The 12474-nt window shown below is 42.8% G+C and overlaps 1 protein-coding gene across 2 annotated transcripts in view; it reads left to right on the top strand.

Annotated features, from left to right (window-relative positions):
* The first annotated feature begins 4710 nt into the window (after positions 1-4710).
* The window catches only part of PTPN12 (protein tyrosine phosphatase non-receptor type 12), an 80201-nt gene continuing 72437 nt past the window's right edge, over positions 4711-12474 (top strand). The window contains exon 1 of one of the 2 annotated variants that reach the window (XM_076364196.1): positions 4711-4891. In XM_076364196.1, coding sequence (XP_076220311.1) covers positions 4793-4891 — 99 coding nt within the window. In that variant the 5' untranslated portion in view covers positions 4711-4792. The remainder of the gene's footprint in view (positions 4892-12474) is intronic. The other variant, XM_076364188.1, reaches the window with a different exon arrangement.

Raw genomic sequence — 12474 nt, 5'->3', positions numbered from 1 at the left:
ATTATGCACTGATTATGAAATTCAGTAATTATGATCTAAAATATTTATTAGCTGTATAAGAAATGTCACATTTAAAGTGCTTTAGCAATATTGTGCAATGAATCCCAGAAGAGCCAAAGTAAAGATGGTAAGTAAATAAATAAAAACTAAGCAAGCCAGGTAAAATTAAATTGTAGTAGTAGTATTTTAAGTGGTAATTATTGAAGAGGAGTCTGTCATTGCCAACTGAGAGTAATAGAGGCAAATGTCAAGAAATCCAGCAGTCACATTGCACTTAATTAGTATGAATGGAACATATTATACAAACACTGATCAGGTCTTTATGACTCATTTAAAATGAGATTAGTTTCGGGTTTAAATCAGAAATTCAATTTATTTGTTGTGTACAAAGGATACAATGCATCTTCCTCAGATTTATTGTCCACAATGTCCTTTGTGTTCAAATTGAGTATTCTGAGAATCCATGAGGATTCCTGATTGTTAGTTTGTTACTTATAATCTAAGTGGTCAAACTGTAACTGAGGATCTGCCAGAAAACCCAGTATGATTATTTTTATCCTCTTCGGAAACAAGTGACTAAATACCAAAATGTTTTGAGGGTCAGAGTATACAAAAAGTACTTGATGCTGATATTCCTGAATGTTTAATTTACTATTTTCAACCAGCATGAAACATTTTGACATTTGTGGAAAGACACACTGCATTGCAGTTTGTCAGATCAAAGACAAATGTTTCATTTGGACTTAGTTTTTATGTGTACCCTTGAGCTGTTCAACAGCTTCCTGGCATTTATACTCCATGCTCCAGTTCTTTCATGTGCTGGGTCCCTATCCCAAGTTGTACTGTCTTCAAATGGTAAAGACATTTCTGCATCTGTAAGTATAACAGTGCATTGTTTTTGTCAGAAAGCAGAAAAACTTTGGCAAAATTGTTTCCTGTGAAAAATTTAACTTCTACAGAAACAGCATTTTCCATTGAAACACCACATTTCTAGAAAACTTCCAACCAACTGCACTTAAAAAATATTTTAGGAGTGTTATTTTAAAACCTATAAATGCTAACATCTATTTTTTATCCTAAATCATCTAGATTACAAAAACTTTTCAGACTCTCAGTATAGATAAAATTAATTGGGGTTTCACGTATGGGATATATTGATCATAATTAAATTACAGTTACAGTAATATGTTAATAATTACACACCACCGTAACGAATATGTTACTCCAAATAGGTAGTTAAAATCTAAGAGTTTGTAGATTATTGCAAAGGGGAGGAGAAATTGGTGACGAAGTGAGCTATCATTGTAATGTAGTCACATCAAATTACAAGGAATGCACAAAGTCTTGTTTTGCTGGGCAAAGGACGAATCAAACCACAGGAGACGATGCTCTTGGTCAGAGCTGTAGGGTTCTTTCAGCCTTCCCTCCCACCCCAGTTCTTTGATTTCTTTCTAGAACACAGTTTTGGGTAGATACACACAGGGTTTTGAACACGTCTCCAAGCCACACAGACATTGCAGCCAAACAGCTTTGTGGTGGGCCTGTGCTTCATCTCAGTCTTCAGGGAAACCTCTGAAGCACTAGGACGTTTAGTACTCCCACCCATTGACTGGGCATGAGCATGAGTATGCATGCCGGGAAACACATTTACCAGTTAACACATGCTTACCTACCTTGCGGGAACATGAGAAGCCACCTTTGAACAGAAACAAACTGCCTGTCTTCCTTTCCTGCAGCAGCTGAAGTAGTGCACAACAAGGCAAAATGAGATTAATAGCAGAGAAGCTGCAGGTGATCTACTTGCTTTTCTCCAAGGACCATACTTGTATGGATTGTTAAGACACAACCACAGTTTTATTCTGCAGATTTTGGTTGCAACTTCCTGTTCTGTCTATAGGGTGAGTAATTTGCCCTGCATCTTTCTCTCTTTTTCCGCCTCTCTCCTACAGCTACACAAATACACACTCATGCACACATGCTAGATTGGTCAGATGTCTGGGTTTAACCCAGACAGTTTGAGTTTCAGATCAAAAGTCTCTGTTAAAGCACTGCTTTTGCTGCTGAAAGTTTAGGTTTCTGTGTTCATAGCACAGAGATGAGACAGCCTCATGCAACATTTGCAGGGCTGAGGGAGATAAAACTGGTGCTATTGAGTTTGTGCTCAGGACTGTCTGGCAGCTCTCACAGGTATGCATGCATATGCAAACAATGCTAAGCAAAGTTCTCCACCCAGCTATTTCTTTGTTTCGTATATGCCTTTGTTTTGGCTGCGACACATGCCTAGTTTGGGGGGCTTTTTTTTCTTCTGAGATTGTATATCCTTCTTATCAGTTAAGCCAAATTGAAAGGTCACTGTTACACTTGCTAGTCTACAACAGTTTATTACAACACAGCGATAGATTATGAACCAGGCCAGACTGATGACTGGGTCCTTTCAATGAGATTCAAATGCAATAAATCATCATCTTTCCTTCTCTCCTAATCAAGTCCTCTGTAACTCTATTCTGTGAATAAATGAGTGAAGTCAAGAAAACTATACCACATTCAAGGGGAACAGGTTTGCCGGGGCAACTGCTGAGCAAACTAAACAACCTTTCTGAAGCAGATGGAAATCAGCAAGGTGGCATGAAATGATTATATGATGATCCAAGTCACAGCTATCCTTGGTGATCTCTGTGCCCTTTCTTTATCTATCTATCTATCTATCTTGTATCTCCCTTTAACACTGCTTCTTGGTAGGGGAGAAAGAGGAGGCTTAGAGATGGAAAAGGAGAAGGGAGAGAGGGATTAAAGCAAGAAAAGCAGGCATCTTTGTGGCTCTTTGGGGCTGATTGATTAGCTTACTTATGGAGGCTGGTGCAAAGGACATGGAGAGGAGACTGAGCTCCGACAGCTGATGTGCTTGTGTGGGGTGCTCAGGCTTCAGTATTCATGTGCAGTGGGAGTTTTTCAAGCCTCACTACCTCAGCACAGAACTGATGCCCTTTTCCAGTTCCTTGATGTGTCCTTATGTCTGCTGTAGGTTAGGCTCCATGAACATCAACTGCTAAAAAAGTAACACTTTTGTAAGAGGCTGAAGTCTGCAGCAAATCATGTGAGAATGCAAACCCTCTCAACTTTCCAACCTGTCCCTCTGCCAGAGATGACTGCTTCTGTAGCAGTTGCAGGAGAAGGAAACGTGTATCCGTTCACCAGCAGCTACAATTCAGGGTCCTATGTTGTAGCTCAAAACTTGCCATCGCTAGGAAGATGATGAGTTGATGGGCATTGAATTGGACTGCAAGCGCAACATACTACAGTGGGTGGGAATGAGTAGTAGAAAATGGGCGAATTGGCAGGAATGCCTGAACCCGGGTTATGCTTCTCAGCATGGACCTTTATCATTAGTCTGCGTGACAAAGTTTTACTGCATCAACTCCATCAATAAAGGCTGTGTAGCTCTTCACCAATAAAATTATACTTTAAAAGACTTTACTTCATATATTTATTACGCTATAAGGCTATACATAACATCAGGTAAGAAAGAAATTTTAAAACATGTTTTAGTAGGAAGGCCCGGGGTGCCTGAAGACATCCCCGCTGCAGCACGGAGGGGTGGGGGGACCCTCTTTCTGTCAGGACGTGTTGAACCAGCCCTGCTCCGGACTCCCTGCAGTGTCGCTTACCGCCACCGAAAACCAACCCACAGCCCCTTACAAACACCGACGGGCAGCACTTCCGCGTTTCACCTTGGCGTGCGGACATCTTTATTAAGTGTGTGTGTATCTATATATGCACACACATACGCGGGGAGCAGTCCCCGGACAGGAGTCCGCGCCCGGCCTGTCACCTGCCCCGGCCCGGCCCGCCATCTTCCCACCGCCGGTGTTTACCACAGGGGCGCCGCCCGCGGCCCTGCCCGCGGGGAGCCCTTCGCCCCACCTCGGTCACCGCCACCGCAGGGACCCCCCGGGCACTTTCCACGGCTTCGGGTTTCCCACCCGAGGGAACCCTTTTCCTCCGGGCGTTTCAGTGGGACGCTTCGCGAGGAGGCAACAATCCCCAGCCCCGCAGCCCTCCCCCGCTGCGGGCCGCCGAGGGCGGGGGACGCAGTGCTGGCGCGACTACATGTCCCGGCATGCCGTAGCACCGGCCGCTGCCTCCCGGCCCCGGAGCCGTAGGCACCCACCGCCGCCCTATTGTACTCCAGCTAGAGGAAGCCGCTCTTCGCTCCGCTCAGCCTCCCCTCCCCCCCGCCTTCCAAGTGGTCCCTTCCAGAGCTCCATTCGGCGGCCGTCGGAAGGTCCCATCCGTGGGAAACGGGAGGGGCTGGCAGAGCGGGGCGAGGCGAAGAGCGCAACGAAGGTCTCCCTCGAGGCTGGGCTAGCCGGTGATTAGCGTGCGCGGTTACCAGTAGGACGAGGCAGCCGTCAGAGGAGCCAATGAGCGCGAAGTGGGGGCGGCCGGTTGCCGAGGAGGGGCGGGCGTAGGAAACGCCGGAGGAGCGGGAGTCGCGCCTGCGCGGGGGGAGGAGGTGGGGACTTCGTCGTGTCCCTGTGTCGGCGGCGGCGTCCAGGGAGGGTTGGGTGGAGGGAGGGGAGGATGGAGCGGGCGGCCGAGCGGCCGTGAGCGGGGTGGGGAGCCGCGCCGCGCCAGCAGGCCGCGGGGTGGGAGAGGAGAGGAGAGGCGAGGCGAGGCAGGGAAGGGAAGGCAGCCGGGTGACGGGCTCGTGCGGCGGAGGGGGCTAGAGGCGGAGAGCGGGCGGGCGGCCGGGGCTGGGGCTCCCGCTCCGCAGGGCGGCCGGCGGGGCAGGATGAGCCAGGAGGAGATCCTGAGGAAATTCATTAAGCGAGTCCAGGCCATGAAGGACACGGACCACAATGGGGAGGACAACTTCGCCAGCGACTTCATGGTGAGGGGCGGTGGCGCGGCGGGGGGAGGCGGGCAGGGCTCCTGCCTCCCCTCGGGGCGGGGGGGGTGGTCCCGTCGGGGGGGCCGAGGTGCCGGGCTGCCCTCGCAGCCCCATCCCCCTGCGAGCAAGGGAGCGTCGGGGGAAGCATCGCTTCCCTGTGAGTGACCTGCTATTGTGTAACCCCGAAGCTCGGCCGGCTCCCCCGTGCCCCCCATCACTTTTTTTGAGCTCGGCGAGGTGGGGTGAGGCGGCCGCCTTAATTTACCCTTCTTCCTGCCCCCACCCCTCCGGGAAGGTTTGTCACCGCAGCCCCCTGCTCCGGCCCTTCTGTCGTCCCGAGGAGATGGGAGGTGATCGGCTGTTGCAAAATTAAACGGGAGCCTTCTCCCCCCCCCCCCCCCCCGCTTCCTTCCCCGAGCAGATAAAGGGGACAGAGGCGGCTCGGGGAGGGCTGTTAGCGCTTCCTCTCTCTCACAGCCCCCTTTTCTCGCGGGGTTGCCATGTGTAATGTCATCTGGGGATAATCGGGCACTCCTTCCCTCCTTCCCTCCTTCCCCTCTTTATCTGCCCCTGTAGCCGCCTGCTCGAGATTTCTCTTCTTTCCGAGGAGACGTGTTAAATGTATTGAATAGTCCTTGAAGGAATATTCATCTTCCCTTCCCTAACATCTCTCTTCGCTCCCCATCCCCCATCGCAGCCGTGCCTGTATCCCTCGTCCTTTCTTCCTTCCAGATCAGTTCACCGTCAGCCTTTGGTTAACGTGTGTGCTCGGGGGAAGAATTCATTGGAGAATTAGCTGTTTTCCTGGTTTATTTTAGCTGTTTAATCGGGCTGTTAAAATGTTTGAGGGGATTTATCTTTTGAATAGACAGTCTGAGCCGTGAACAATAATTTGGATTGGGCAGATGTCGCTGGCACTTTTCAATACTGTTTAAACACTTAATATCAAAATACAGTTTGACCAAAGAAGAGCTGAAGATGAGCGGGTTAGCGACCTCCGTATGTGCATATCTTTGTAGCTTGTTTTATTATCTGGTGGTATTTGGGATTAAACCTACATCGTTAGCCCTTTAAGCTGTCAGTCTTTGCTAGTGGTCTGGGAACAACAAAAAAAAAATCTCAATGTAAGTGTCGCATTAGGGATTGTCTGAAATGTGGGGAGGAGGCCGCGGATGTTGCGCAAGGTGGAGGGGTGTTGGGAGCGCTGGCAGGTCCAGCGGTGGAAGAGGAAGTGGAGTGGACTTTGGGAAGTAACGAGTTCATCCAGGGTGGGGTGGGAGCCCGTGGGAAATCGGCCATGCTCTTTCGGCAGGATTTTGCAAATACTGAAAGTATGCTGCTGAAACATCTGAGCGTGTGGGAAAGGAAGAGAGAAATATGTAAAATGAAGAACGGCGTTGGAGTGATAGGACACTTCTAAATCTGTTTCTCTGAATAGAGCATCTTCGCATGAGAATTTAAAGCTTAAATACTTTGACAGAACCGTTTCATTAAGTGATAGTTTTAGTAATATAATTGCTATTAAACACAAACTGATGTCTGGTACTGATGAGTCCGTCTTGTTCACGTAAACTATATGTACTTTACAGAAAGGGTGGCCTAGACTAGTGGAAACGCAGGATTTTTTTAATAGCCTTTATGTTAAATACTTTGTACTAGATCTCCTAACCCAGTTCTGCCATTTCGTATCTGATAAATAGCCTAATGTTTTAGCTTTGTTCTAGTCGAATGGTATACAATAGTTTTGTCATCCTTTCTTCTAAGTAGTAGCACCTCTGTACGGAAAAATAGCTTTTGTTTCAATTTCTCTATTTGACAGCATGTTGTTTTTATAGCTTTCAACTGTATAGTCAGTAAGCTTTCCCATTGCTTTCACAGAGCAGCAAGGAAAGGGAATGCTGCTAAAAAATGGGAAAGTAGGATCGTAGGAACTAATTGGCAAGGCATTTCAGGAGAAAGATGTATTACCTGAAACAGTGTTAAATGCTTTGGAAAGAACCGCATTCAAAATTTCTTTTGGCCTCTTAACACTTTGTATTTCAAACTTTCATATTTGATTTTTGTATAAATTATAGGAAAACGAGGAAACAAGGATGCTGATTTTTGGCCTTAATATTCACATTAGTCTCAATATTCATCTCCATGTACTAAAGCAGATATAGATTAGTAAGGCAACAAGAATCATAATTACGGATTTATTTATTTTTTCACTATGAACATGTTGGCTTTTTTTGGTGTGTGTTTTTTTTTTAACAGAGCCATGCTTAGATGCTCTTTAAAATGATTGAAAAGGGAGAAGAAAAGAGAGGTGAAGGGGGTAAAAAGCTTCAGTATTCTGTTTTCTTTAAGGTTTAGTAGAGATTTTTCGGGGTGGGGGGGAGGGAGGAAGTATTTTCTCATTTAAGTGCAGGATGTACTGTTGCTGCTAAGCAGTGGCAAATTTGTGGAATAGGAATTGCTGTTACTCATTGCTTCATTTTCAAGTCAAAATGGAATCTAAAGGTAGGAATGGAATAGTGGGTGAATGCAGTTGAAAACAATTCTTTATTTTCACATCTTTATTGCCTTTAAATGTGTTGAGTAATAGGCTTACAGAATTATATTTAGGCCTGAGTGAATGAACTAAAAGTACTTGATAGACAGGTGCCAGGGAGTGCTGGAAGAGAGGGCAGAGAAGCTAGAGTTATGCGCAGGTAGACTGATTAGTCTGGCTGAATGTTATTGAAAGTCCATAGTGTAGGTGACTAAGACTGCTATTTAATAATGCTATCGACATGCCTGAAAACATGTTCCACTTGGAAGGTGGAAAGTTGATCCCTTCCCTCCCTCCCCAAGATAAATTGTATAATCTGGGCACCAATAACAAGTTTGTTACTGGAACTCAAATGTATTTAACTTTAATTAGTTTGCACTAGAAAGTAAGCAGGACTTATTAGTAGATCACTTCAGTACTGTGGGGGAGCACAATTAGGTTTAAATGAAGTGGATAGTTTGAAAACAGTATAGGCTTGCCTGTGTACTTTGCCAGTAAGCATGTATCTGTGGATATAGGGGCAAGTGGGCTTTTTCCTAAAATAATGTACCTTAGGATTTTACTAGTGTGGTTGCAATACATCCGAGAGTATACTTTTTCCTTGTTTTCTGCTGACATGGCTATTTGGGCAAAAGGAAGTAAGTATAGATTGCTTCCTCTGGGTGTTTCATGTTGTATGAATACAACCAGCATGGTCTAGATTCTGATTTTCTATAATGAACATGTGTCCTACATCAAACAAGGGTTGGAAGTCAAAGCTCCATATGGAGGCAAAGAAAACAGTTTTTCTAGATTTTGGAAAGACCTCAGTAAATATTTTTTTCTGATTTTTCATTTAATTTATCCACAGCTAACAGATTTTTGTTTTCTTATGCAATAGTCTTGACAAAAGCTTTCTGATACTCTTATTTCTATCGTTTGTCTGATGTAGATTGCTATTGTTATAGGAGAACTGAAATATGAATGGTGTAAAACATAGGATGGTTTGGGTTGGAAGGGACCTTTAAAGGTCATCTAGTCCAACCCCCCTGCCATGGGCAGGGACATCTTCAACTAGGTCAGGTTGCTCAGAGCCCCGTCCAACCTGACCTTGAATGTTTCCAGGGATATAAAGGTATAAAGCTTTACCTTAAAAAATCAGATGTTATGTTTCAAATGTTTCATGGTATATGTCAATCTTGTTTTATCTTTTGGGTTATATCTCTGGCTAATCTGTTGTCACGGAACACAGAGAATGGCTGAAAGTGTTTGTGGTTTTTGCAGTGGGTACTGTGTAGGGGACCCTCAGCTGTTGTCTGGAAGTAGTGGTGTCAAAATGATCCTGTCTTAGATCATCAGTCTAAATAACACTGATTTTTAACAACTTTGCAAGGAGTTACTAGGTACCTACATCTCGTCTCAGATCTTTTTATACCTTTCATTCAAGAGGACACTGGTAACTAACTCAAACAACTGAATATTGTGTATCTGTGTTCTGTTCAATCCATCTGAGCTGAAACTCTTAGGTTTGGAGATAGTAAAGAACTTGATTTGCTGTTTTCTAAAGTATGAAAGGGCGTTTGAATGGGTCACTGATTTGAAACAGATAAAAAGGTAGTTTCTATGCTTTTAACCTCTTGCTGGTTTTATTTTTGAAATTTTTATTTTTAAGTACTTCTACCTCATGGTTTTGTGAACATCCTATGTAAAAAAAGGGGAGGTGGAATGTGCTTGACTTCTAAGGATAAAAGCTAAGCTGATCATATGGAGTGCTACGTCAGATGTTATAAAACTTGCCTTCCCTGTTTTGTTTTTTTTTTTTTCAGGAAAGTGCATCTTTTCTAAAATGCCTATGACTACTAAAAATGAATTAGCAACCTAGACTATTCTAAATCACTGATCAAGACTGTAAGATACATAGTGAAAGTCCATATACTAATGGCAATTGTGACATTGATTTTGTTCTAATTCCTGTACATTCTGGAATAGCATTAAAGAGACCACAAATACTATATTCAACCATAGCCATAGCACTTGGCAAACACCCTTCTTAAAAGCTCATCTGTATATTAATGTGCATTTGTGTAAACCTTTGTGATTCAAATACCGTTAATGCACCTCTTGAGTATCCGTGAAGATATTTTTCAAATTTATAAGGAAAGCATATAATCTGGAAACTTAGTGAAGAAAGATAAGAATATTATATCTCTCTGCATTATTATTTTTAAGTTTAAAAAAAACCTGCATAGACATTTTTGGAAATGTTTTCTAGTATTTATTTACTTAATGAGTTTCATGCTTGTAGCACATAATTTGAAACATGAACTCTCAACTTATGCTTTATCATATACGTTGTAAAATACACACTGTCTTTTCAAGAGAAATAATTTTTGTCTGTTAAAGCTAAACTAGGAAAAAGGCTTTGGTAGAATCAACTAGATGGTAAACTGTTTCTTGAAACTTAAAAAAAACCCCAAATTGGTATAAAAATAGGTTGCATGAAATTCTTGTAAACTGGGGGCTTTTGAATGAGCATCAACAGTTTTGAGCACTTCTTTTCCCTTCAGTGTGATAGAAAAAGTGTGTGTGCCAAGTGTGATTGCCTTGGAGAAAATGGCCCGTAAGTATGTGGTACAGCTGATCTGTTATAAGAAACTTTGCTCTTACAGATGTGTTAGTAGGTCATAGACAACTATCACTTTAGATAGGCTTTGAGCCTTTTTATAATTTTAGAGTAAAAAAAATGGGTCTGTTACTACTTATCTTCCATATTATGTTTTAATTTGAGTGTTAATATATTTTTGAAGTTTTATTTCCATTAACTGTATTTCAGCTAGATGCTGTTAATTTGATTTGGGGACACACACCCCCCAACAGATTACTTCATTGTGAGCAGTGACAGTCATCCAGGCCATTCATAAAGCTTCATTTACATAGACTACGTCTGGTTGGAGCAATATGACTGAATAGTACTTTCAGTAACCCTTAACTTAGAGGCTTCTGAAATTTTGTGAAATACAGTTCTTCAAATGTTGTACAAAAATACAACTTTCTGTGAACAACCATTCAGTTTAAATATTCAGCTTTTTTATCCCCTTCTGAGGAGATGAGTGCTGCTCCTGTTGTTTCAAAGATGCCATTCTGAATTTTCATAGGGGCAGTTGAATACAACCACAAAGCTGCTATAGTGACCCTGGGGTATAAGAACTTGCAAACTCTACCTAAAATTGCAGTAGTTCTTTTGGGCAAATGAAGCTAAAACAAGTCAGTTAGGCAATGCTCTGGGTTGTGTCAAATAGCTTGTGTGGTAGTAAACTCTGTTTGCTCAGTCTCTAAAGACAGCAGTGTGTAAGTCTACTGTTCTTATGGAGTAAAGGGTTGTATGCTGATTTTGCTGAATGTTACAGAGTTGTTCAGGAGGAGCAAATGGTAATCTTGATCTTGCACCTCATGGCATACTACATGCGCTCCAAATAATTTAAATAGCATGTCAAATACATACTTTCCTTTTATTCTGATCTCAATCCTACAGGGCCTTTTGCTGTATGTAGTTATACATATATACAGGTAGATACATATAGATAGATAGATACCTAAATACCTATATATAGATATGTCTCATGTGACCATAGTTCATCAACCCTAGACCCTAATCTATAGTTCTGTAGATCTATGTACATGCGGAGATATATGCATATACATATGTATATATCTGGATGTATGTCTATATACTACTCTGCATATATGTGTGACTGATCGCTGTAGTAAGAATTTCTTGTTTTGGAGTGTACATAATTGACCTTAAAACTGCAGTAGGTTCAGGGTATTTTTCCTTCATGTTGTTAGAGCTAAATAGGAGTTAGCAACTCTGCAAGCAGGGAAAGGTTAATCTGAATATCTGCTTATCTAATGTGTATACATTTGTTAATAGTAAGTGCAACAAAAGTCAGAGGCTTTTAAATTTATCTTAAAGCCATTAATTTGTAATAAACAGAAATCCTGTTTGATTTTCTTCATTGTTACTATTTACGATTCGTGGATTTTGTGTTGTGTATTGCTACAGTTGTACTGTAATATGCTTAGTACATAAGACATTTTGGCATAGGGAAAATAGTAATGCACTTGTTTGTGTTGGGAAAAGGTGAAACTATAGTAGTACCTTGAGTACATGTTTGTAGAGCTGAAATCAGAAGCTAGATGATGGTTTTTTTCTTGGTCTTACAAAACAGCTTTCATTTAGGGAGAGGCATCAGTGTTAAAGGTCAGATATGGAATTAAGTAAAGCATAAAGAGTGGTTAAACTTTGGAACAGGCTGCCCAGGGAAGTGGTGGAGTCACCATCCCTGGAAGTATTTAAAAGACGTGTAGATGAGGCACTTAGGGACATGGTTTAGTGGACACGGTGGTGTTGGGTCGACGGTTGGACTCGATCTTAGAGGTTTTTTCCAACCTTAATGATTCTATGATTCTATGTTAATTGGGTAGAGCAGGTGGTCTCTGAGTCGTTAGGAGGTGCGGTGTTTGCATCCTGGTGTTTTCCTCGGGCTGTTGTACTCCACAATTGCTACAGTTTTGCCAGTGCAGGCTTGGATAGCTCAGCTGTGTATATTTGCCCTAAATGAAGCATGGATATGCATTTCTATTTCTGTTAACTAGCATGTGAATGCTGCAAAGAGATTAAGCTCTTTGTTTTCCTGCTTCATGTGGCAAAAAAACTTGCCAATATAAACTTAACTCATGAATTGTTTGTTCAAATTTGAACAGTCAGAATGTGTTCATGGAAGGAGAGCACTCTGGTACAGCTGTTGAGTTTTTGATCCAGAACTGGGAGCCCCAGAGAGCGGCTGTGTTGTTAGAGTACTGCCTTGAGTCCCTCCTCATCCTTGAGAAACAAAATTGTGTTCAGACCCAATACCACTGAGACAGTACAAATACAAAGCTAGAAGCTTTACTAGGGAAGCTGAGAGTGCAACAGCAATGTAAGGAAAGAGTTGTGAGAGGAGAAGAGCACAGTGAAGTCCGTCAGGCTTTAGGACCATCGTTCTGGGTTGGGAACCGTTGTTTTAAAGTA

Source organism: Aptenodytes patagonicus, chromosome 1, assembly GCF_965638725.1.
Source record: "Aptenodytes patagonicus chromosome 1, bAptPat1.pri.cur, whole genome shotgun sequence".
In the NCBI taxonomy this organism is placed as follows: Eukaryota; Metazoa; Chordata; class Aves; order Sphenisciformes; family Spheniscidae; genus Aptenodytes; species Aptenodytes patagonicus.
The sequence above is the reverse complement of the archived record's forward strand: the minus strand, read 5'-3'. Positions and strand labels throughout refer to the sequence as shown.